The sequence below is a fragment of the Plectropomus leopardus genome, chromosome 14, assembly GCF_008729295.1.
Source record: "Plectropomus leopardus isolate mb chromosome 14, YSFRI_Pleo_2.0, whole genome shotgun sequence".
Taxonomy (NCBI): Eukaryota; Metazoa; Chordata; class Actinopteri; order Perciformes; family Serranidae; genus Plectropomus; species Plectropomus leopardus.
Window position 1 is genome coordinate 8,575,020 of NC_056476.1, and position 26,323 is coordinate 8,601,342.

Below are 26,323 nucleotides of genomic sequence, written 5' to 3' on the forward strand. Positions count from 1 at the left end.
ACTTGAGCACTTGTGGTGCTCAAAGCGCCAAAAAAATGCAATGAAACATCAAGGGTTTTGCCAATTTCAGACTATATTTTTGTTTGTTTTGTTAACGTTTCCATATTTGGATCAGGTAATATCTTTGATGAGATACTTGACCACACAAGTGATGTAAGGTTTCAATACATGGCGGTGTTTGATTGTTTATACTGCAGAGACTTTTGAGTTGTAAGTAAAAAGGTTGAAAGAGTCAGTGCAGCTTCTAAAAACGGATCAAATGAGATAACATGCCCTAAATTACTTAAAATTTCTTGTATTTACCGGTTCTGTGTTTGAATGTTTCCTGTCAGTCACCGCAGGAGTATTGAGGGTTTGAGGCATGAGAGGGAGGAACGTCTCCAGACTTATCGGAGAGCTCGAAGTTTGAGTCCCAGCAAACATCCTCGCTCCTCTTCACAAGAAGCTGTTTCCTGCTCCAAGGTGTCTGCTGCTCCGCCCAGTCGGCGTAAAGAGTACCTCCAACAGCTCCGCCAAGAGGTGATAGACAGCACCAGGTAAGACACCTGTTCTCTCACAAGATAAAAAAAAAACAAACAAACATATTATGCTCATATTTAAAATCTCGGTGTTTTCAGGTTTAGTGTAAAAAATCTTGACTGAATTGTCTGAATGACAGAATTCCAGACCCTCCACGAGGAGAGGGCCAGTGTCCGTCTGATATTGAGCAGCTGTTGCGTGACTACAGTCGAGCTCGGGAGGAGGCCAGGACGGAGATTGCGAAGGCGCGAGAGCGACTGCGAGAAAGGACTGAGCAGGAGAAGAGGAGGCTTCAGCAGCAGGCCATGTCTCAGGAAGTCAAGGTGCTTTTTTGTGTCATAGCCAATATTACAGTGTCACAACATGAAGTTTTATTTCAGATGAATAATAATTCTCAGCACTTATGTCAACTTGCTCAAGTTTTGTTGATTTTTTTTGTAGCTTTAATATTTAATTTTTACCATTCAATTCATAGTTTGTTCTGTAAAATATTAGAAAATAGTGAAAAATGTCTACTACAAGTTTTCAGAGCCCAAGATAAAATTGATAGCTTTGTCTCGGCCAATCTTTTATAAACCCCAGGAGTCGACCTACAATCATATAAAATAGCAAAAAAAGAACCCCCCCCAGTAAATTCTCACTGAATTTGGAGTTTGTCTTTCATAAATGCCAAATACTAAATTATCAAAATTCTTGATAATTGATTTTCTGATGATATTAATGAGAAATTTTTTTTTTTGCTTTGCAGTCACAGAAAAGTTTTGTTTTCCTCGCCTGATTGAATAATATTCCAGCTCATTTGCCAATATATTAAGTTGACCTAGATAAATACAGATAATACAAGATATTATAGCTGGATTTTGGGGGACACGGTTTTATTTATGACACCACAGTTTCACTGATATAATCTCCAATCTCCCTATATTTGGCAGGATGACCTGAGACATCGGACAAGAATCAGCAACAGCACCCTGTGCACAGGATCCAGCCTGAGCCTTTCCTCTGGACCAACGTCGGGGTACAACAGCGGCAACGCAGCGCAGCTACAGCACAGCAACAGACCACTGCTGCCTGGACAGGTCGGTGCATTAATGTAACACATTACAGGAGACTGTGATGACAGAGATTTAAAAATAACAGCTGAATATCCAAGACTGTTAATAGAATGTTTTTAAGGGTGTTTTTTATGCTTTAAATAGCTCATCGTCATGTATTTGTTGTCATTTTTCTGATTTTTAATTGTTCCTGTTTTTCTTTAGACGACAGGGTTCCAGGATGACGGTCTGAAGGTCAGGACTCGTCCTCCGATATGTGGTCCTCAAAGTGTGAAGACACAGAGAGCCTGGCTGTCTGCTCACGGTAAGGACCTGACTGTGACTCACAAAACACAAACAAAACGTGGGCAAAACTGGCATCAAAAGTATACTCAGATTTTCTTAAATAAAAAATAAAGATGTGGTGTGGCACTTAAACCTGCTCTTTAGTCTGTATATTAAAAGGATTCCTGCAGATCCTTTAATCGACTTAGAAGGCATAGAAATCATGATCTTAAAATAAGATCTTAAAATGTATTAAATCAATCTTTTTAAAATCTTAAAAATGCCAAGACATGGGGATCAGGTTTTTAATGTTTCTGTCTGATGTTGCATTGTAAAAACTCACAATATTTGGTGAAATCTTTTTTTTTTTTTTTTTTTTTAAAAAAAAGCTGTAACATCCATGTGTTTGCTAGATGTCCGTCTTGATCCTCCAGTCACTGGGTTTGAGCCCCTCATGGCTTCATCTCCATCACCCCCGACTTGTACACGTCAACGCACTGCTTCCTTTGGGTCCTCCTCTTCCATATCCACAACCTATCAGGACATCACATCGAGTCTCCTCAGTCGAGCTCTGGCTGAGGTAACACAGACCTGAATTTAAAGAGTATTTCTTTGCTGCACAGACAGCTTTTTTATTTGAGTAAAAACATCCAACCTTCAGCCATTACTTGCCACTCTTATTGACTAAAAATAATAATTGTCACTGTTATGATGAACTCTTTCAGCTGTTTGTATTAGGTTGAATTGTAAATTTCCCTCCCCACAGGTGCGACTAGCTTCCTCTGGGGATTTGGGCAACCTGCTGAAGGGCAAAGCTGCAGCAGGCTGGAGGTGAGCTCAGTCACTTCTTCAATAAACTCATCCAAAAAACATCTACCTTTAAGTCCGTCCTCTCTTAGGTTCGGCAATATTTTCTGTCTGAAATAAATTTTGCACAGACTTAAAACTTTAATTCACAAACATCTGCTGATGTATTAAGTCTGTGTTTAATCAGGTACCAGGGAGAAGAACGGAGTATCCAGGCGTACTACAAGGCCTCCTCCAGCCCGTCTGTGCACGGTTTCCTCGGGGCTGCGGAGCTGGACAGACCCCTGGACAGTCTGTGGAAGATAATCTGCCAGCTGTCCAAGAGCCACGTGTATAATCAGTCCGTCCGTTCTGCCTGGACACGACCACTAGATGACAGCACTCAGCTGGGTGAGCTAACAATTCTGCTTTGTTTATATTCTCACATGGTTTCTGTACATTATGGTGTCAGGAGGGAATACTAGTCAAGAGCTACCAATACTGTTCTTCAGTGAAAACTTGAAGTAAATATACTAAACTTGCTTCTGTCCTTCCTTTGTTTGTCACAGCACTTTTTTTTAAACTATGTTTTCAAAAATGCTATATTTAAAAAAAGTTATTATTATTAGTATTTACTTATGCCGCTGTATACTTCTACTCTGATGCAATTTGAAAGGTATTCCACTACATGTATCTGACAAATTAGTTACTAGTTGCTTCATTAATTTCTATTTTAAGTAAAAAAACATACATTTTATAAATTACAATGGATGTTTTGGATAAAACTACACCTAAAAATATAAATTAGTTAAAAATTGCTCTATCTTGACCAACTACACCATGTAAGAGGCTGCATACACATCAGTTTTTTTTATTATTCATTTGTGTTTTATTGTACCCTTTTTAATCATAGATTGTGCTCCAACAAACCAAAGACAAAGTTATTGCATGCAAAATTTTAAAGCATTTTCTGTTCTGTTCAATTCTATTCTATTCTCTTCCATGGTAATGAAGAATTTTTGCATTTCAGTATTACTGATTTCACTTAATAAAAGGTTCTGGATACTTTATCCACGATAGGCTTAAAATGTTTTGAACATTTTTTCTGAAATCCCAGTTTGGTTTTTTTTGTCTGCCAACAGTAGACGTGAAACATTAGATAAGATACTCATCAAAGAAAGTAGCATTTTCTAAGATAGTGATAAATTCTTAGTGGCAATGTGACCTTCATGTGATAAAAGAGTTTACCTTGAAAAGAATATTTGTATTGTTGCAAGAATATAAATAGAGAAAAGTATTCATGTTTATGTCTTTGCTGCAAAACTATTTATATTTCTGCAAGGTGTTTATGGAAGCTGCAAATGTATTCTCTTGAAATGGTGTGTGTGCATCTATTAGCTATGTTTAGTACAGTACAGTACACAGTCCCATTCATCACTGACGAGCTTTTTGTGTTGCATGACCAACTCTATCCTTACATCTACAATATGTTGCATTCAGTAACTTTGCAACGTCATTAGGCTTCTCCTACGTCATCTATTCCACTCAGATCAAGAGCTTTCTTTGTGGCTGCACACTGATTTATTATAAAAGATCACTATATCATTATATAAATATATTGAGTGTTGTTGCAATTTTTTTCTGAAGGTTTGAAAATGAATAGCTTTCTGTCCCACGGCCCTGGGTTCTTTTAAGTTTTTTTTCCAGGTTTTCATCAACCATTTATTCTATGTGACATGTTCTCTCTGTGTTTTTCTGTTTAGTTTACATACTAACAGATCCGTCCACCTGCCACCTCAGCCAGCCACGGGACTTCTGCTGCATCAGCACAGAGTCCAAACAGGTAAGCACAGCTGCAAAATCAACCAGCCGGTCTTGATGATTACTGCCAGTCGCCCTTGTATAAGGGCCACTGAGCATTTGCAGCATGGTTGTTCACAAAATCACACTTAACTTTGAAGGAGAAAATTCCATTTAATGTTGTGATAGTGTGTCAGGAAAACAGCCTCAGACAGTGCTGTCTTTATTAATGAAGATCAACTGATGATAAACAGCGTTGCATTGTCATCCACAAACTGTAGAACATGCCACTTAGACACTACTCGTGCTCACAGAAACAACAGTGAGCATAAACAACAGCGACCCGGAGGCAGTGGGTGTGGAAGAAACTGTGTCAGCTGTTGGTTATCAGTGTCAGCGTACAGTTGCCTCTCGGCTGATCAAACGGCTGCACTGCCTGTTTTATTGATGGTTTTTCTTTTTGCTCTCTGCCTCAGGGTGGCTTGTGCGTGTTGGCAATGCAGTCTGTGTTCGAGGAGTCTCTGCCTCGCCCCAGTGTGGATGCCGTCCGAGGGGAGATGATGCCCAGTTGCTGGGTCCTGCAGCCAATTAGACGCAGTGGAAAGGAAGCCACCAGGGTCATCTACCTGCTACAGGTGAGATATGGTCACTATAAATGGCTGTTATATGTGCTGTGCTCACCACCAGCACTGCCACATTTTAACTGCTAGTGAAAGCAAAGATGTTTGGGTCGATCATAAACGGATAAAGGAAGTGTGTGTGTGTGTGTGTGTGTGTGTGTGTGTGTGTGTGTGTGTGTGTGTGTGTGTGTGTGTGTGTGTGTGTGTCTGTCTGTCTGTCTGTCTGTCTGTCTGTCTGTCTGTGTCTGTCTGTCTGTCTGTCTGTCTGTCTGTCTGTCTGTCTGTCTGTCTGTCTGTCTGTTTGTCTGTCTGTGTGTGTGAATGTGGATATCTCAAAAAACTGGCATTAACAGTGTGTAGTGCAGTGCAAAAGACAATATTTCATTTTTTGCAACTAAACTAAACCGGGTAGTTGATAATTGTGAGTAATTCAGATGAAATACATGGCTTAATAAAAATCGGATACACATGAAACTGTAAAGTCGACCTTGAGCAATGGGAGGCAGTGCCCATCTGCTGCGGGACAACTTTACAGCTCACTGCTGGCAGGCCGCTCGATCTTTGTGAAATTGACTTCCTGGAGGAGAGTTTTACTGCTGGAACAGCTAATAACAGCACAACCCAATAGTTGGTGATTTGCAGTTAAAAGGATGAATCATTTCATTATGTTGAGGTTTTTAGATCATTCTGCAGCTTCCCAGTAGCATTTGTTATTTAATTAAATTTTTGGTCAAGGTAATGTCAAGTTGATATTCTCCTAATTCCTTCTAAAAACATTTTCTGATGTGACCTGACGTAGGCTTCTGCATGATGACGTCGCTGCATATAATCCCCTTAGGCTGCCTAATTTGCCTCTTTGTGACTGAGCCAAGCTTTCTTTGAGATTGTGTGTGTTATTGATATTCCAAATTAGCTGTAAGCTAAACAACATACTGCTGCGGACGCCACGTTGATTCTCACACAATAACACAAACAGACCAATGAGTGGTAGCGGCGGTAGACCAGCATCTGCCGTGTTCTGTGAGCTAAAATTTCAATTCAATTCTCAATTCAAAGAGGCTTTATTGGCATGACCATAGTGAAACAGTATTGCTAAAGCACATTTTAACAGTTGTTTCTAACAGGGAATAGTATGGAGCAAGAACAACAACTATGTCAACAACATTATCTAATGCATATATGGATCAACATATGGATCAGAAATAATATTTAAAAAAAACTAAAAATAATGATAATAATACAAATAGTAAAATAATAATAGTAATAATTATTATAATGATAATAATAACTGTAAAATGAGGGTTTTTGTCATAGGAGTGAGTGGGCGTTTCCATTTGGGAAAACCTGGAAAAGAAGTTTTTCAGACACAAACCTTCATCTCTATGGAACTTGATAGCTCCCTTTTTTAAATTTTTAATTCAAGTTTTTATTTGAGTCAAATAGTAAGCATCATACAGCACAGCATACTGACATTTTTTTCTTTTTTTGTATTTGTTTTGGACAACACAATTCAAGAGAGATAAATTAGAATAAAAAAAAAAAGCAAAGTCTATGTTGCAAAATCATTCATGCAAGCGACCACAACAGCAGTAGTAGTTGCCAAGAAGCAACCAAACATAAGGAAAGAAGAAAAGAAAACAAAGCAACAACAAAAAACAAACCGATAGCTCAATTTTTAACATGTTTTTACAGGATCTCCTGGACATGTTAGTCAGAAGTAAAATCTTTTGCACACATCACAGTGTTTGCGTGGATGAATCAGATCGGATTCATCTGCACAAATAATGGTTGCCGGGCAGCGCTGCGTGTGAAAGAGTCCATGGTCATTATCACTTTGTTCTCCTCCAGGTGGATCTGGGAACCCCGTGCTTCCCTCACCGACTGTTGAACACTGTTGCCAGAAGACAGGCAGCTGTCATCGCTGATCTTGACGTTTTCCTTGCTAAATCTGCAGGACACATGAAGACGCGTTAGCAGTGAGCACTTAGACTAAACTGTCTCCAGCAGAGAGTCAGTCTGTCTTTTCAATTTGCACCTGAACTTTATTTACTTGACTTTATTTTCTAAAAGCACTGTTCTCTTGATTCCCACTTACTAAGTTGAAGCAGCTTTTTTTATATGAAGGTATTTTTTTTTATAAAATATTGAAAGTGTATTTTTTTATTTGTAATGTACATGAAGGCTTGTAACAATCATAATCCTATTTTACCAAAGACTGATTAGACATTTATGGGACTGACACATTTAGTTTATGTGTTTAGGTTTCAACAGCTTGATAATTGATTATCAAGGCTACAAAGCTACAATGTTTCTTCACCTAATCATTTTTTTTTTGTGATGAAACACATAAATATCAGCCATTTAGCTCCCGCTATGCCTGTTATCAATATGGTGTCTATTGATTTCTGCCATATTGTAACATGGACAATCAAATATACTAATGTCAGCAAGGTCAACGTCATAGCTAGAGAACATTAACATTGAAATTTAGAGTTAAATAATCAAAGGTCACACTGGTTTGATTCATATTTGATAGGCAAGTGTGTTTTCACTTGATTTTACTTTCTATCTATTCATGATAGATAGATGCAGCCAGTTTTATTGTTACAGCGACATGTAAATAGATCATATAAAGACATAAAGGCAGCATCACTTTGTTCTGGGTTAAGCAGTTTTTGCAAATACTTAAATGCTTTTTTTGAAGCCAGGTATGACAATAAAATGAAAGCTGGAACAGTGAGACGTGTTTACAAGGGAAAGTATTTGAAGGTCAGCTGAGTTTATTTCTTGAGAATATCAACTGATGTGACACTGAAGTGTCCTGCTGCGGCAAACCTCATCCAAACACACTGTGTGAAAGAAATATTTGCAAAAACTGTTTAACCCTGATTTGTTACAGCACATATATTTACTTTTTTTCCTCAGGCACTGCTTATTTTAACCACTCAAAAACCTTAAGGCTACGTTTTGCATTACAGGACTTAATGCTAAATTTCCCCTGATCCATTTTTTATGCTCTAAACTGATTTTATTCATGTTTTAAGTGACACATATCTGACATAAATATTAACTGATCGCTGCCCCGAAATGCCTCATATGTGACCAATAACGTCACACACATGTGCCTTGAAACAACAACAGAAAAGCAAAACAGGTATTTGGGGGGAAAACAAATGACAGCAGTGCAAGCTTCATCTCCCAAATGATCGTCAGAGTAGGACGGTCCGATAATTTCACTCTGCATGATAGTTAGTCGTGTGCTTCTGTTTTGAAGACAGTAGCATATTATGGTGGAGCAATGGGTGTTTGTTTAGGGAAAAGGGCTGCACAATATATTGAAATGGTTTTGAAATGGCAGTATGGCCAAGTTCAATATCCAAATTGCAGGAGCTACAGTTTTTTGATAAAATGTGTCATTAGAAATGAAGCATGATCCTGACCTACAAGTTATAATCCAAATGTAAGCAAACATACTTGGTTGTCTGAGCCTAACCCCAGCATTTTCAGTAAAATTGAAATGCAATAATTTGCAATAATTACCTAAAACTGACTCATATTGCGACATTTCAAAAAATCTCTGCGATGCATTGTTTAAAGTTTTTTAAATTTTTTTAAATTTTATTTATTTATCTTTAATGCACGTTATGCAGCCCTAGTGGTCCTCTGGCTCTGTTAGCAGCTATTACTGTTAGTGCCCTGGAGAGGTGAGAAGTCAGGACTGGTGGGGCTGAAATGTGGAGGGTTTAGTGAAAAATGATTCTTCCAAACTTTCCGATGTCCGGCTCTATATTCCAATATCTCTGTTTTTGCTTATAACAACGCTGTCACGGCATGTAGCCAAGCTGTCCCTGTCAAAAAATTGCCTTGCTGTTGAGCTCTATTTGCCAGCGACTGGGGCAGTGTACCGCAGCAGCAGTGCGGATATGGCAGCCTTCTGTAATCTCAACAGACCACTCCGACACTGTGTGATGAGTTATCTGCACCTGTGCAGTGAATTGTAACCCGGGAAAAAACATGGATGTATGGGAAAAACACATGAATTCTGATATGCCTGTTTTCACAGCGGTCACATGCCCTGTGGGGAAAAAGAAAAAGGTCCAAACTCCTCCAAATATGATGAAAAATGGCAGTGTATATAAACTTAAAAAAACTTGAACACTATACAGGTGCACGGTTGTGGCGAGGATCCAAAAACAAACAAATCACCGCAGTCACAGATATATTTCCTTTTAAATGTGGCCAAAAAACAGAAACATTTCAGCTACAAATCATTGATGATGGTTTTGCAGATGAATCTAGTCGGTTTTGTTCATTTTTGCCCACATTAAAAAGGCTAATTTATATTTGAGTGCCGGCGTTCTGTTTATTTTTGCACACAACCCCAAAATAAATTCAGATTTGGGCATTATTTGCTTGTAATGTGAACGTAGCCATTTTAACCACCTAAAAACCTTAATTCTGCAGAAAATGAACCTCATATGTCCTTCAAAAGTTTTGCAGCAAAAAGGGGACATATATAAGGGACTGTACGGAAATTATTAGGGGGCACAAAAATGTCTTTTATTTTTTCACATCAAAATGGCATCTCTGCCTTTCTTTGCAAAATAGTTGACTGTTTCATATATATTTACCAAAAAAAAGACAATTTCAAAGGTTTAAAGAAAACATTGAGGACCTTAAGGTAGGTTTTGTTTTTTTTTTTTTTGACAAAGTGAAATAGAGTTCTCCTCTCTTTTCACTTCCCCAATAACTTTCCTACAGCCCCTCAGCTATGTATTGAACAATAAATTATTCTTCAGCCGTTATTTGTAATATATGTATTTATCTGTGTAGGGACTGCACATCTGAAACCACTCTGCAGCATCTCGCTGCAGGAAAAAAACAGTTTTGTAGCAAAACAGGGAGGTAGTGGGTTTTTGTATAACAAGTCAAAGGGCAAATATGCAGATTCGACCAAAGCTCTCTGGTTCAATCCCCTGTGTCAGCAAGCATCTGGGCTGCTGTAGTGCCCTTAAGCAAGATACTGAAGAGCAGCTCCTGGTAGGACGCTCTTGATTTCGTATAGAAGCTGCATTAAGATACAGACACAGTATGGTACCCTGAATCTGCATAAGCTGAGTTTTAAGGCCTTTTGTTTCTCATCTGTTTCTAAAATCTATTTATTTTGTTCCTCTTGCCTTATGTTTGAAATGCTGTTGAATGTGTTTTTTTATTTGGGTTATTTTTTCAGAGCAGAGCACGGTGCTGTGTTTGCAGCCGCTTGCACAAAAAACTTTTTAATGCATGTATTAATGCTACATATTAAAAAGTGATTTTGTTTTTGTTTGTACAGTGTTGAAGCTATGCAGACGCCGATCAAAGGCAGGACTGTTCTCAGTCAGAGCCTGGTCAGCCGTGATATGAAGCCATATTATTTACACTAGTTGAAGGTTCAGGACTGTTTTGGCAGCAGCGCTCGGTTTGAGATGTTCCCCGGGGAACCAAAGAGAAAGAGACACAAATACTGAAGACACAGAGTGAAGGAACACATAACTTTTTTGTACTGATGTTTTTTAAATTTGTGTTTCTATATATTTTTAAGTTCTCGTTTCATTATGTAAAAAGTTATTTATGTTTTGATGATGTGTTGTAAATGTATTTTATTATAAACACCCTGCTTCCTGTTCTAATAAGATGTTATGTGGCCTGTCTTTGGCCATTTTTATATGAATACAACACATATTTTAAGTGAATTATTGTTTGTCTTTTTTGTAAAAACGTCTTCTCTTTGTGTGAAGGCCTCATTATCCTGTCAACAGTTTATCTTAAATTCCTTCATTTAATCATTTTCAATTAGTCTAAGTAGGCTCGGGTAATAAACCTCTATCTTCTAGTGCTGATTTAAATCTGCCTGAAGTGTCCAAAACTGTCAAGTACCAAAAGCTGACTTTGCATGCTCGCTCAGGTTCGTGCTCCTCTTTCTTTTTTACTTAATGCTTTCATTCTTCATATTTAAAGAAAAAAAAAACATGTTTATTGTCCTCGGAGCATCCTTTTTGTTTTGTTTTATTGACAATAAGGTTCATCAGCATGATTATCTTAACATGTCATGTTTTTATTGGTCAGATTTTAACCAAAATATGTTACTTTTTGTAACTTTTCTCTAATCTTTGCTTCCTTCTGAGGTATCGGATAATCAGGATCGAGAAAGAAAATTTTGACACTGTACATTTCTGCAAACCAAGGTGATGTTACATTTGCACTTTTCATCTAATTGACTGTTTACTTGCACAGACCTATTTCACTCTTCTTCAGAGTATGACAATATTATGAATTTGACTCTCTTCGTGAAAACAGCATATTCTGTTTGGGTTATCTGAATTAGTCCTTTTTGGAAATGTAGCATTTTACCATCATGACATTTCTGCTCATCTTTAGAGGAAGAAACGCACCTACTTTTAAACATCATAAGAGACTTAGATTTCAACAGGTTTTTGGATTTGTGCAAATTTTACAAGGCTGACTTTTTCAAACAGGTGGTTAAGGGAATGAAGGACTGTGTTTGTATGATCCAAAAAGTCTGCCCCCGTTTGAAAGCCATAAAAAAAAATCCTATTCAGATGTAACAAAAAGCAAAATGTGAAAAAAAGAGAAAATGACCTCAAGAAAAAGACAAGAATCATTTTACAGATTTTTTTTTCTGTAACAATTTTAAAAATGTGATTAAGAGAATTATAATTATATTTTTGTGGGCATTTTTCCTAGCTTTTTGAAAATATCTATCTAATCCTCCCCTGTTAATTTTCACACCATTTCCTCAACATCTTTACTAATTTCTTGCATTTCTTACACATAATATTTTTCCCATGTTTTTAAAAGATATCCAAATAATTTTCTCAGGTTTCAGAGGTCTGAATGCTAGTGAAAGGCATCTGAATGATTTACAAGGAAACAGGTGTTACAAGGTTAAATGTAAAACCTTAAAAGTCAGAAAAAATGTGCACTAAAAAGAACAATATTTGCCTCTGAAATGTAGTGGAATATGAATATTAAGGAGCAGAAATTTTAAATTTTCAAGTACAAATAGAAACTTGTAACTTTCACATTGTCTGACAGGTGTCTTCAGCGTGTAACTGGACATCCTTTGTAATGTGAAGATCTTGTCTCCATGTGCAGTCCTCAGCCCCATGTGCCGTCTGTCCCGCGTGTGAATGGCACGCAGAGGCAGCGGCGGAGGTGACATTTCTGAGAGGGTCTCTGAGGGTGTTGTGTGTGTGCGATTAGAGCCCGGCCTGGGCGGGGTGGAGCGCGCGCGCGTGTGTGTGGTGGGGAGTGTACAAGAGATCATAAGTGTCTCTGCCATTTAGAGTCACCAACTCTTGTCAGGAATGTGCGTCCCCTGCGCGCTCAGAGATCATGTACTGGATGCGCCCACTTTATTTTTAACCCGGCAGGGTGGGTCAGTCGCTGGCTTTCGGGAATGACCGTTGAGCGCGCGGCGCCTACAGCCCCTTTCCCTCGTGCAGGACCGTGTCCTCCTCGCGCTGTGGAGACCTCCGTCCGCTCTGACCAGGACCCCCGCTGCTTCAATGGGATTATAATTGGTTTATTGGCAGGGAGAAGACGCAACATAAACACTTTAGGACAGGAACAACATCCAGAAGCGAGTAAGTGTAAATTAAAAGTAGTTGCGCCATTGTTAAATGAAATTATTGATCTTTGGCCAAATAGTTTCTGTCACGCTCACTGAATGGCGCTCATACCATTATCGCAGCTTTTGTTTGCCGCTGTTTAGTTAAAAGTTTCCTCTGACCCACCTGTTGGACCAGGCTGCCATCTTAAACAATGACGTCGTTTTTTAAAAAGCTCCCAGACTCGTAATTTTAAATAAATGTTCTCCGAGATCGAAACTAGTCACTGATTAAAGTTTTATAGTTGAGTTGCAGCTTAAGTTACACTATCAGTTTGTTATCTTTTAGTGTTTTAAACTGTCCCACTATGACGTCAGTGACGCAACCAGACATTTTTCACAGGGGGGGCCAGTTGGGGCCCACTTAAAATTTTGGGGTGGCACCAAAACCAAAATCCATAACTGAATTACAGGAATTCACTTATGCTGATCAAGTACTATATGTGCTAGTTTAGACCTGAATTTGAAGAATGGCGTATATGTGAGAGATGAAGTTCACAAATTAATTAACAAATTGAAAAACTGGCTTGATTGCTCCCAAAAAATATGGGAGGAAGGCAATGAGCAAGAAAATTACCTGAGAACTAGTAAGAAAAAATACCAAAACAAGCAAAAAGTTTTTTAAAAAGTGTTTAAAAATAGTAATAATTCTGTGACATATTTTGAATATGCAGTTATGTTGACTATAAATATTTTTTCACTGCTTTTCTGGGGAAAAAGCCTTAATCCTAAGTTTTTTAAAAGAAATGTTTCTAAATATACCAATTTCTTGTAACTTTTCACATCAACTTGCTCATTGGCTTTTTTTCAATGTTTTTGATAGAAATCACACTACTTTCAGGGCTCAAAGGATTAACTGATAAGAAAAAAGAAAAATATACAGCTTTAATGTGTAGGCGTAAATTGATTGTAAGGAGCAAACATTGACTGGGAAAGAATAGGGGGAATAGGGGAATTGCGGCAACCTGAAAAATGATGCGAAAATGCCTAAAATTGCAGTTCCTCTAATGGCCACTTGAAACTGGCTCTTAAAGTAAATCTTCATAGACCTCATGTTAAAACTTAATAGCAGAAACATGTTTACAGCCTGCTAAAAGCACAAAAAGGTCTTTGTCTCTGGAGCTAATTTCAAAATTCATTCAGCTTCTTAACTCTGGACTTCAGTTTACGGCCACTCGGTGCAGAACAAAACTGTATAGAAATATTTTTGTGCCTGCAGGTATTGCACTGCTGAACAACATGAGCACAATATGATGCACTTGACACTAATAGCTTTGGAGTGAGTGCATGTGAGTGCATGTGTGTGTGTGTGTGTGTGTGTATGTGTATATAGCCTGTATGTATAAAGGCACTTTGATATGACATTCATAAAAGTTCTTATATTTTGATACTATTTTAATACCAGAGGATACTTGTTTGTTTGTCCTTTAAATCTGTATTGCTGTGATATCTTGTTTTGGAATATCGAATTTCCCATTTGCACAACAAATTTACCCTTGGGTACTAATTTAAAAAAACATCTTGAACCGTGAACCTCATAACAGCTGTCGGGGGGGTTAATTTTTTTAAACTTACCTGTTTACATTCTATTAAGGCTCGAAGTTACACATATTTGAGGGCGGGGCTGCTTTAGTGAAGGACCGTCTCTGAGTCATGAATGGGGAAATATTGGCCTGAAACACAAACCAATCGGTTATGCCACTGTAGCTATGTGCATCGTTTGTTCAGACTTTGGAAAATGGCCATGCCAGTTGCTGCCTTGCCAAAATTTGTCCTAACTTTGGAGTGTTATTTAGCCACCTTCCTATCAAGCTGTGAAACGTGGTTGGTCCCAACGAATGCCAGAGGTTGTCTACTTTCCTTAGATACCGTTACTTTCCTTTCGAGTGGCAACAATTAGTTAATTATTAAATTAGTAGATTGAACAAAAATTAATTGCCAGCTGTTTTGATAATTACAACACTGGCTTCGGTTATTTTTTTAAGCAAAAATGTCCAAAACAAAATCTGGTTCTATTTTGTTAAATGTAAGAATTTGATCATTTTCTTTGTCAATAATGATAGTAAACAAACAGTCATGAGGTTTTGGACAGCTGATTGGACAAAAGAAGCAGTACGAAGACGCCTCTATGAGCTTTGGCAAAATTGCAATGAGCATTTTAAAACATTTTCATGAATATTTTAAAGACTAAATGATTAATCAGTTAATGGTGATTATAATAGGCAGGTTAATTGGTGATTGTTAGTTGAAGTCCTTTTTTCTCTGTGACCTGTGAAGGACAACTTTCACTCACCAAAAGTTGTGTCTCATGTTAATTAACAGTATAGAAAATATTAAGATGCTGGGCATTTATGTCAAATGTTAAATTGTGTGAGAATGAGACACATAAATGCAAAAGGTCCCGCCACCTGTAGGAACAAGACACACAGACTTTGTGGTGATTTTGCCTCCTTATTGTTGTTGTTTTGCATATTTTTGTAGTAGTTTTGTTTCTCTTTGAGGTCATTCTGTGTCCCTTTAAGGCAACTTTGAGTGTCTTTTTGGTTGTTTTGCCTGTTTTTGTAGTGATTTAGTGTCTCTTTTTCTCTGTTTTTTGTGACTCTCTCTGGTTGCTGTATGGTAATTTGAGTGACATTTTGCAGGTAAAGGCCAGTAGGAGCCCTTTGGAAATTTGCCCCCCTGTGCTCTGTATGCCTTTTCAATATTTCATACATGGAATTTGCTAGTAACTAAACTGGTCAAATGCATGCAGTGGAGTCAAAAATACAAAATTCCCCTTTCAAATGTAGTTGAGTAGAAGCATAATGCAATTTAAAATGGAAACAGTATGAACAGGTACTTTACATTTGGACTTGTCACAGAACTGTTGTTAACCTCAGCCTAGATACCTTCCACAATCTCACATTTCCTCTCCTTTCCTGTCTTAAAACACCTAAAGCGTAATCCCTCCTTGAGCGCAGTGGCTTCTGAAATAACAAAGACAAAAAAAAGTTCTCTGAGCAAAAGAGCCGTTCTCCCTCATTCCCCTTAAAAGGACAACTGTGTGTGAGTGTGTCGCTGCGTCTGGACGAGCTTGGACCTTTCTGTAAACACACTCCAGAAATAGTTTACTATCGATTCCCTCATAACCAGGCTCAGTATTGTTGCAGTCAAAACAATATTGACCACAACAAAGGAACTTTTTCTCACAGCTTGTGCACATAATCAATGTACAGCATGGATTATGATAAATACAGTGTTTGTATGCTCAGTTTACATGTTTTTCCCCTCTGTCTTCTTATAAATAGATAGTTTGGTGTAATTATTGGCAGTTTGAGGAGGATTTTAGAGCTGCAGACTTTGGTGGTCACTCCCCCTCCTCCTCCTCTCCTTCCATATTGATCTCTGTCTGCTCTGTGTTTATGTCTGAGATTTACTCTCTGCTGGACCACAGGCCTTCCTCTCCTCTGTCCAGTTGCTGCTGCTACAGTTTCACACACAACTGTAGGTCACACATCTTGACCACACCCCGTCTCTTATTTCATCCGCTCCATGCTGCTCAGAATAATGTCCACGCTGCCAGCCAGCTAATGTGTCCTGCTCCTCTGAGCGCTCGCAGTTTACTTACAGCTGGAAGCATTGTTCAGTTATTATTCATCGTACGTGCTGATTTTGTTTTTTCAATATGCTTTTTATTGTTTCCGTAAGAAAAACAGTGTCTACAGAAACCTCAACTATGACAAATGGAGTTACATGTACATATGACAGATGATAAGATAAAAATGTATATTAACCCTTTGAAACCTGTGCAATTTGGCTTGATTTCCTTCAAAAAGAGGCAAATGGCCCCAAAATAAGCAAGAAATTAGGAAAAAGAAATACAAGATAATTACCTAAAAAAATGCACTCAAAAACAAAAGTATAAACAAACAAAAAAATGCCTTAAAAAGTGCTAAGAATATATATATTTTTGCTTTTTCCCTGTAACATGATTTTAAATTTATAATTAAAAGCAATATAAATGTAGTTTTCTGAATAGTTTCCTCTAGTTTTTTGATTGTGTTTATCTAGTAACCCATTTAATTATCAGATCATTTCCCGTCACCTTGTCACTAATATTATTAGCATTATTTTTCGCAGTTCGTGGGATATTTCTTGCCGAGTTGCTCAGAATGTTTTTCAAAGATATTAAACCCGTTTTCGTAGGTTTCTATGGTTTTAATCCTTGTGAAAGGCATCTGAATGCAACATAAGAAAACTAATGTCAGTCCAGGTGTTAAAGGCTTAAAGAAGAAATTATTCATAAATAGATAAATAAAAATTAAATAAATAACTAAACAAAAAATAAAATAAAATAGTCAATAAACAAAATACAATCACACCTCAGGTGCTGTTTCAGTGTTAACATATTTGTTTACAATATTTTGCAGTCCCAACAAAGCAGGAAAATGGTTGCAGTCAATTAAAAATCGCAAACAGCAGGAAGGTTATTAAGATGGAAAAGTTTTTCACGCCTCAGAAATAAGGAGTTGTTTTGTTTATATTCTAACTCAGCAAGTTTTAAGAGCAGAAATCTTATTCACACCTTTTAGCAGTTTCTCCAAAACTTTATGTGCAGAGCTGCATCTTCAGGTATCAAAACTCATGTAATGTGTTTTTTTCTTTCTGAGGTCAAGCAGCACTTAAATATCTGGAGAAATTCCAGCCGACATTTTAATCATCCCTCTTGACATTTATACTGCTTTTGAGAAATTATCCAGTGCCTTTTAGTCATCAGCTCACGATGTGCAGCAACAAAAATGATGAAATACTGGACCTTGTGCTGAGGTCTTAATCCAGAGGTGATAGAAAGCAACACGAGGAGCTGCCAAAGTGTTATAAAATTTGTCTTAAAGGCCAAAAATAACTTAAAGGTTTGTTTGTATCAACCTCATATCAAATTTATTCCCAGTACCTCATAGTTGATAAGGGCTGCAACTTTAGGCGATTATAAGGCTTTAAAATATTAATAAATTGGCCTGGGTAATGTGGAAAAAAATCAAATATCATAATGAGTGAGTAAAGGTGAAAAATAGACCAGCTACAACAGTCTGGATAAGTTTAAAATATTTTTTTTACTGTCATGCAGCCTTTAAAACCAGGAAAAGACAACACTCTTTTGATATCCAAAATCTAAGACAATATCTAGTTGCGTATCACAATATTAATATAATATTTATTTGTTGCCCAACACTATTGTAACTTATCAAAACAAACAAAAAGAAAAACACCCATCAGACTATCCAGAGCTAAAGATGAAGTCTTTAAGTTTCTTGTTTTGTCAAACCAGCAATCCAGAACTCACAGACATTCAATTTAATATCAAATAAGACAAAAAAGTGGGAAACATTTCAGAATCTAGAACCAACAAAAAATTTGAGCATTTTTGCTTAAAAAATAATTAAAACAATAAACTAGTTATCACAATTGTGCAGATTAAGTTTCTGTTAATAAACAGAATCAGTTACTCGGCTAATTGAAAAAGCTGTATATTAAAACTAATTAAAAAGTTAGTCTGAGGGTCTCCAACCTGTAATTGTCCAAAGAGCAATTTCTGACAATTTTGCAAAATATATTCAAGCTTTTTAATGATGTTAACATACTTTTTTTTAAGTCTGAATGAGCCAATCAACGTTCTGCAGTGGGCTTTTTACGACTATTTGATATTTAAACTTTGCAGCGATGGCGGAGAAAGCAAACAAATCTGTTCATGCACGATTAAATTCTCTATTTTCCTCAGAGACTTTTTCTTTTTATGGATTTTGGAATTCAAAGCCACTATAGGGAGACTCAAAATTTGCCACCACTAGCAAAAATTTGGAAAAAAATAGAAGAAAAGGCTTCAGACTGTAGACGTGTGACACACATTTTAGTTGATGAAATGATAAACAATTTCTTGTTTTATTCAGTGTATCGGCTGCACATTTTTTACAGTTGTAAGAATTTCTTTAGGCCTACAACATGAACAATAGAAATGAAAATGTTAAAAAAGTAACCGTTCATTTACATATAGTTGTTTTTCAAAGCCATTGGTGAGGCGCTTAAAAGCCGCGTGCTGCACCAGAGCTGCAGGTGTCCTCTGGGTTAGTCAGTAATAAAAACAATTGTTATCTGCAGCTGTAATGCAAAATGTAGTTTTCAGTAATGAGTATGTGCACTGAGCATTGTAAGCATTTGCATATTGTTACTCATGCTCAGCACTCTAATTATAGTGATTTTATCTTTTTGGGGGGATTTTAGAGGAACTTTTAGCTGACAGGGTGACCTACTGTGAGCGAGGTATGTAAGAGCTCTGTCTCTTGCTCAAGGACACTGCGAGACGACCTGACTATTGACAGACACACTCGCCCTGGCAGGCGGTGAACTTTCCATCACAGGACTGTCTATAAGTAGGAGGCAATAATACAGCTCTAACCGGAGCCTGGTGCAGTCTCACTGAGTCCCGGCTCACACACTTAATTTGCTGCGGTTTGTGTTTGGAGGCGAGCAGTCAGTCAGCGCCTTCGACACGATTAGAGTCTTATAGGTTTTTGTAAACAGCTGACGGTTTGTGGATACAGCGTGTAAAGAGGGTTTGTGCAGTTTGACTGTGCTGGTGTCCAGGTTGTGCGTGAGGTGATAAGGGGATCCCCAGTGGTGGGTGGAGCATCCCCGGGGCCGATAAGAGCGCTCTGCAGAGGACTGATACTGAGGAGGAGGAGGAGGGAGACCTGTAGGGCGCCATCATTGTGCATCACTGAGGCCCTCTTCTCTGAGTGCACCAATGAAGTCATGTGAGCAGTGATGGAAAGTATCCGAGTACACGTACTCATATATCGTACTAAAAGAAAACTTCACTCACAAAATGATCATTTGTGTATCAATGACTCAGCCTGTGTTACATTAGCTTTGATTAGCATTAGATTGTGAAGAAAACTGTATTTTTCTTTCATGCCTCCACAGTGAATGAGTAATAATACAAAATTCTGGATGAATTAGAGTAAAAAGGCGGCAATTTGGTGCCCAGTAGCTCAGTTGGTAATGAGGGCGCCCCATGTACAGAGGCTATGTCCTCGCTGCATCAGCGGCAGATTTGATTCAGGCCTCGGCCCTTTGCTGCATGTCATCCCCTCTCTCTCCCCCTTTCATGTTTAAGCTGTCCTCTATCGGATAAAAGCAAAAGCCAAAAAAAATCTTAAAAAAGGGGGAGGGGGCAATGTTTTTAAATTGCAAAACTATAAAAAAACATCCATTTGCAAACACTCACATGATTCATGCTGTGTAATCTGAGTCTCATTTATCCAGTTGTATGCTCAGTACTTCCTAAATGCGCATTTTTAAAAAAAATATTACTAGTTAAAATCAATGCTTAGTCAGTTGCCCGTTGTCGTCAAACACCAACATACAGAGGCCCCTTTAACTGTGGTATAAGATGACAATTTAGATACAAATGGTAATTTTGAGGCAGTGTGTCTGCGGGTCCTTAAAAAGTCTTAAAATGTCTTATGCAAATGTATAAACATTAGTCCTTAAAAGTCATTAAATAGTCTTACATTTGAGTTTGTGAGGTCTTAATTGGTCCTAAGGTAGATTAAATTAACTCACTCCAATTACCATATTCCTACATAAAACCTGCACAGGACCATATAGATACTATTTATGGAAATGATTATTTGTCCAAAAATCAGTCTTAAAATTTGGCCAAAAAATATCTTGAAAAAGGTCTTAAAAAGCATTAAATTTAAGTGTCTGATACCTGCAGACACCCTGTTTGGCAGTTGAGGTATTCCTCTAGGTACAGTTCTGAGGCATCTGTACTTTACTTTATTATTTGTGTTACTTTGTATTTCTCTATAATTGAAATACAAATATTCCACTGTTGGTTACTTTCTACTAGAAAAAAAATACAATAGAATAAGTGCAGATTGTCTGCTCTGTCTCTGATTTTAGTAAATGCTGTCACTTGAATCTCTGATATGAAAAATATGTGATATTCAGCAGCTGTTGTACTTGGCCAGTGCCACATGAGGACACTGTCATGTTCCTTTTTCTCTGTCACTGTGAACGACAACATCAATACAAGTTTTACGCCCCGCCTGATTTCACCCCACACGCTTGTTTTCAAAGAATACCCACCAATGGTAACGTGCAGACACAAACTCTCGCAGTTCAAATGCGTGGGCTGCATCGTTTAAAAGAAGGCGGTTTCGTCATGTTCTGCAGGACAGAGGGGGTTGCCCTCCCGCTGTGTGACATGATAAGAGAGCTATGCTGCACGCAGATAGAGAGCTATCTGAGCTGCTACCCTTCAACCCGCCATTCCACACAAAGAGCACACAGACACACTGACGATTGGGCAAAGTGACGCACAAAATGGAGTTTGTGAGGGGCACAGAGGGGCCAATTTAAGAGCTTTGAAAGGCATGTAAAAGTGTACCTTTTCCACATCTGAAATCACATAGATTTCTTCAAATTGCCAAAATTACATAGTCAGGTTGAGATACAGCTCCTCCCCAAACAGGTTGATAGATTGAAACTTTACACCAAAATACAAACTGCAGCAAGACTTACAGAGAAAGCTGGATTCACGAGTCATTATTTTCCTCTTTTGTCCCTACATATTTTATTTTGTTTTATTGTCAAAGTCTCTTTTAGACTCTTTTTTTTGTTGAGTCATGAATTTTCTAAAACCTTAAAACTGAGCCCAAAAGAGATGCAGAACTGTAGTTTTCTCTCAGATCACTTCAATTATAATATGCTAAAAGTTTATTATGGGATTTTGGCCCAATGATGTCACAAGTAAATGTAGAAAAAATACATAGCCTATGGGGGTTTGGGGGTGAACTGTCCCTTTAAGACACATAAATTTGCAGCTTGAAATTGTACTTTGTGTTCGATATATCACAAATGGTTAAATTTCTTTTTAGAAATTCTTATACTTTCATGCACTCTTTTTCCATCATTGAAAACCTCCCCAAATCTGAGTATGTAAATGTTGTTAAAGTAGTCTCAGTTTCAGTAATTATCATTTAACAGAATAATCACTCATAATAACACCTCTTTTGTCTGTCTTTCTCCTCAGTTTCAGATTACCTCCGGTGTTCGAGGTCCATCTCATCATTTCGTCCCCTTCATTAATTCCCCTACACACTCTGACCACCTGAGGACGCCGCCTGCCGTCCCCTCAAACGTTTGCCAAGCTGGCCACCGCCATGACTTCCACCACAGACTTTGACAATGCGGAAATCACGCAGCAGTACAGCCGCATTAACACCCGCTTCGACATCACCGATGAGGAACTGGACAATGACAACAGCTCTGCCAGGCTGTTTGAGCGCTCGCGCATCAAGGCCCTCGCAGGTGAGTGTGTGCATCGTAAACAGGCTGTGTCCTCTCGGGGGCATTTGTGTGACACATTTTTGGGATGACAGTGCCTTTTTAAGAGCGTGGGAAGGGCAGAGAGGGTGAGCTTTACTGGGCGTCTGTTTAACTTTGGCAGGTTTGAATATGTCGTTGACCTTCACTTAGATTTAGTCAAAAATTACAAAACACTCCAGGTGACCCTTGATTTTACTACAGAGCTCTCAGCTAGAGCTCTGCAGGTTTTGTTGTGTATATTTTTCTCGTGGTGTCACACACCCCCAGCAGCTGAGCCTCGACTCCGCTCCGCACCCCCTGCAAGTAACTGGCTTGCAGATTCCCTGAATGTCCAGCGTCAGACCGATCTGGACAGCTGCCCTGTCCGTCTGCCTCCCATAGCACACATCTCTGGCATTTCAGGCTAAGCTGGTAAGCTGTGGACCCACCTGTGGAGCGGCTGCTTGGGGTTTTTAAATAGCAGTGTTTCTGTGGTGGAAGGAAGCGTAACAGAAACGGGGAGTTGAGGGTCACACTGTGTTTATTTCCGTAAAGCCGTAGACACAAGAGAGGTCAGCCACAAGGTGGTGAAACATGAATCCAGCTGTGTAGAGACTTCTGGGTATCATTTTAAATCTTTTGACATTAGTGTGGATATGTTGCTTGAGTTTTGGTGCAAACACTAAAAAACTTCTTTTTAAAACACCTTACTTTATGAAACATAAACTTCCTTTATTACAAACTTTTTTTAATTTAGTGAAAGTACAAGAATTTTGCCAATATGAAGAAAGCACAATTTCTAAACTCTAGCACTAAATGTGTATTGATCTGCAGCTGAAAATAGTCCCTAACAAAAATACAGTTTACTCTTGTTTGAGTAACGAATGCTAAGAAAAAGTCAGCTGTTACAGGAAGTCACTGAACCTAAAAAAACAAAACAAAATAAACTGTTGGCACACTGTCCCATTCATAGTACAATTAACTGACTGGTGTCATCCCCAAACTGGTGAAAGTGAAACTAAACGATGCTTGGTGTGAATTTCTGTCAAATATCTAACCTGTTTTGGTTGCACATTGGTTAACGCACTTAGTTTTTGACATTGCACAGAGCGGCAGACAGGATTGCAAAGTGAAAGTGAGAAAATGAGGCCTACAGGGAACCAATCTAAACACAGATCGTGTCGTTCTATATCTGCTACATTATGCAATCAACATTTACTTCATAATGACAAGTTAAAGCAAAATACTTAAGCCTATTTCTACTCAAGTATCATTGACTTTACTAGGAGTTAATGTTTTCATAATTTCTTGTGAGGGAGGAAACAGTGCCTTTTCCCGCCAAAACCTTATAAACATTAGTTGTAAATCCGCTGATGCCTTGATAAAAGTGAGTCTGACCGAATCAGTCACAGAATGCAGATACACTGAACAGCTATTGCAGAAAAAATGCTGGTTATAAATACTGTAAAAATTGGGTTTGATATGATGAAAATCCTAAGGATTACAACTTCAAGCACCATGTGACTTGAAAATTTGATATCAGCTTTTAGTTCTCAAGGTTACGCACATATTTCAGTCTGTAAAGACACAATGCAAAGAAATGCTGATATTTGTTATCCAGCTCAACATCTGTGTGGCCGAAATATTCAAAGTCATGTCCGGACCGTATTTTGGGCAGTGCTCCTTCCACTTTTCCTGCTGTCTCTTTAAGTGATGAAGGCTTCTGTGTGGGTGTTGGTGATATTGTGTTAGAGTGCTGCTGCACTGATGTTTCTGTAATGCAATCAGTGTTTCCTGTCAGAGAGAGAGAGAGGGAGAGGAAAGTCAAGAGAGAGAGAGAGGCAGGAGATGAGAGAGGCTCTGAATGACGCCCGCTGCTGATTTACAGCTTGTGAACTCAGAAACATGCAGCGTGCCTTCAAAGCACATACATCATGTATTGAATATCAGACCATTTACACTGCTCCTCACATAAAGCTAAAAATAAGACACGTTCCTCTGAGATGGACAGTTTTATGTTGGATTATTGGCAGAGGAAACACACTTCACATTCAGTGATGTCACGGCTGTGTGGGAGTGTTGGGCAGAGGGAGGGAGTCTTGTGAGCACGTGGACGTATTGAAACATATTGTATGCATGGATGGGGCTGGAGAAACCACTCTGAACTGAACCGAAGGCTGCCTGAGCCCTTGTGCCGCCTGAGAGCGGAGGCATAGCATCATCACGGCAGCGGTGAGGAGAGAGTGAGAAAGGAAGAAGGAGGGAGGGAGGGAGTGAACACGAGAGGGATCTGGAAAGGAGGACAGAGAGCCAAGAGACAGAGAAGAGGAGAGACGTGGAGTGCCAAGCTCCTCTGCTGGCTCCAGGCTGTGTTGTTGTTGTCGTTTGGGGGTCAAGATGAGCAGCCCGTGCCTGCTGCGCGCTGCCCCTATAAGCCAACCCCGGCTCCGAGAGGTCAAGATCAGCCTGAAGGCCAGCAGCAGGGAGACCACGGCCATCCGGAGCAGCAGCGGAGCGACCAAGGAGGCTGCAAGTCGGCCCTTTGCCTCGGCTGAGAAGGAGGCCCCTGTTCGGGTCGGCATGAGCATGAGCCGGAGCAAGAGCACCCCGCCGGTCCACCGGGCCCAAAGCAGGAAGACGGCGAGGGGAAGCAGCAGCAGCAGGAAGCTGCAAGAACCTGAACACCACCCGGAGAGAAACGGCACTCTCTTGCACCTCCCGCTCGCAGTGGCGCCCACGGGACTCTCCCCCTTCTCCTCATCCTCGTCCTCATCCTCCTCTTGCACCCCTAGACGTCAGAGGCCCTCTCACCCTCACCCTCCCCCCGCCCTCCTCTCCTCCTCCTCATCCTCCTCAGCTAAAAGTATGAAGCGGGCTCGCTGGCTGAGTTACAGCACCTCCAACATCTGTTTCAACTCCATCCTGGATGGACGCTTCAGGCAGTTGCAAGGTACAGGGTCCTGATGGAAGAGCGATGTGTGTGTTTGTGCATCTGTGTGTGTTTGTCCGACCCTCTCCCGCCTCACTGAGGAGAGAGATTTTCAATCATGCCCCTCCCTTCCCAAACTTCAGGCCAGGACGGGAGCGCAGGGAGGTTGGGCTGTGATGTGAGCAAGTGTGAGTTAGTTTGTCATCCTGTTGTGAAAACTGGAAAAAGGTGGCAGCAAAAAAAGCTTCCAAAGCGTTGGCCCTTTTTATTGAATGTATAGGGTAGTAATTTATTTATTTTCAGGAAGCCGTGGCTATGCCCCAATTGTTCACTGACTTGCCTTTGAATAATTCATAGGCAAACTCCTAAAAAGCTCGTGATGTTTTTTTCTCCCCCTCCAAAGGTGCATGTGCACTCTTATGTTCTCCGTTTTCTTTTAAAATAACAAACATATTCATCATTTTCATTTGCCGCCTATTCTCCATATGACCCTAACCCTTCTCAAACTGTTCCACAGAACAAAGCACAAGTGTCTTTTTGATTCCAACCATCTTTTTTCTCTGCACGACTGCGTTGGCGGTGTTAAAAAATAATCAATTTCTCTGGCGGTTTAACTTCTCCCTGCCTGTGTTATTAAGGTTTTAAGAGAGAGGTTTGCCGTCACTGTGGATTTTTGTTAGCTTGCACTATGCTATCCAACTCCCTGATGACAGGAGTGCATTAGTGAGGGGGAGAAAATGGAGGAGACGATGCAGGAGCAGAGAGGGAAACACACTTTTTTTTCTGCTCTCTGCTAGATTTCAAGTATAGACTTATTCTGAAGACTGCAGAGTCAACTGATACGTGGAGCGGCAAACTCCTGAAGCTTTCCCAAATTAGAGTGGTTGTTCCAAGCCAAGCATATTGATCCGCCAGTTGCATTTCATGAAATTTTATTTGCCCGGTATTAGGGAGATCTGGTCAAGACAGAAGCAGAATGAAGTTGGACAGAACAACAATAACACAGAAACAACAGTGATAAGTAGAGAAAAAGAGAGAAAAACAGTCTGCAATTTCCATTTATTGATTACAACCATTCATCCATTTTCTTATGTCTTGCTCAAAATTTGGCACACTCATTGGTGTTGAGTATTTCTGTTGCCCTGTTTGCAGTAAAAAAATTCCTGACCTTGACCTTTAACCTTTTAGCTGTCTTCAGTTTGAACACCTCCCCCTTAAAGTTTTTTGATTTTCTCTAGATACAACTCGCCCTGGGTTTGACCCTCATTATATTATGAAGGAGTGATCTTTAAGTTGTTGTTAAAGGGACAGTAAGTTTTGCAGTTTA

At 39.2% G+C, this 26,323-nt stretch overlaps 2 protein-coding genes across 5 annotated transcripts in view; both read left to right on the forward strand.

Moving 5' to 3' along the window:
• The window catches only part of stard9 (StAR-related lipid transfer (START) domain containing 9), a 57,321-nt gene extending 46,545 nt beyond the window's left edge, over positions 1 to 10,776 (forward strand). For 2 of the 3 annotated variants that reach the window (XM_042500141.1, XM_042500142.1), the window contains exons 23-32: positions 333 to 536; positions 659 to 842; positions 1,452 to 1,598; positions 1,779 to 1,878; positions 2,228 to 2,418; positions 2,605 to 2,669; positions 2,833 to 3,035; positions 4,388 to 4,467; positions 4,901 to 5,059; positions 6,893 to 10,776. In XM_042500141.1, coding sequence (XP_042356075.1) covers positions 333 to 536; positions 659 to 842; positions 1,452 to 1,598; positions 1,779 to 1,878; positions 2,228 to 2,418; positions 2,605 to 2,669; positions 2,833 to 3,035; positions 4,388 to 4,467; positions 4,901 to 5,059; positions 6,893 to 7,018 — 1,459 coding nt within the window. In that variant the 3' untranslated portion in view covers positions 7,019 to 10,776. The remainder of the gene's footprint in view (positions 1 to 332; positions 537 to 658; positions 843 to 1,451; positions 1,599 to 1,778; positions 1,879 to 2,227; positions 2,419 to 2,604; positions 2,670 to 2,832; positions 3,036 to 4,387; positions 4,468 to 4,900; positions 5,060 to 6,892) is intronic. The other variant, XM_042500143.1, reaches the window with a different exon arrangement.
• Positions 10,777 to 12,405: 1,629 nt separating this feature from the next.
• sptb (spectrin, beta, erythrocytic) overlaps positions 12,406 to 26,323 on the forward strand; it is a 43,072-nt gene continuing 29,154 nt past the window's right edge. For both annotated transcript variants that reach the window (XM_042501086.1, XM_042501087.1), the window contains exons 1-2: positions 12,406 to 12,690; positions 21,793 to 22,070. In XM_042501086.1, coding sequence (XP_042357020.1) covers positions 21,923 to 22,070 — 148 coding nt within the window. In that variant the 5' untranslated portion in view covers positions 12,406 to 12,690; positions 21,793 to 21,922. The remainder of the gene's footprint in view (positions 12,691 to 21,792; positions 22,071 to 26,323) is intronic.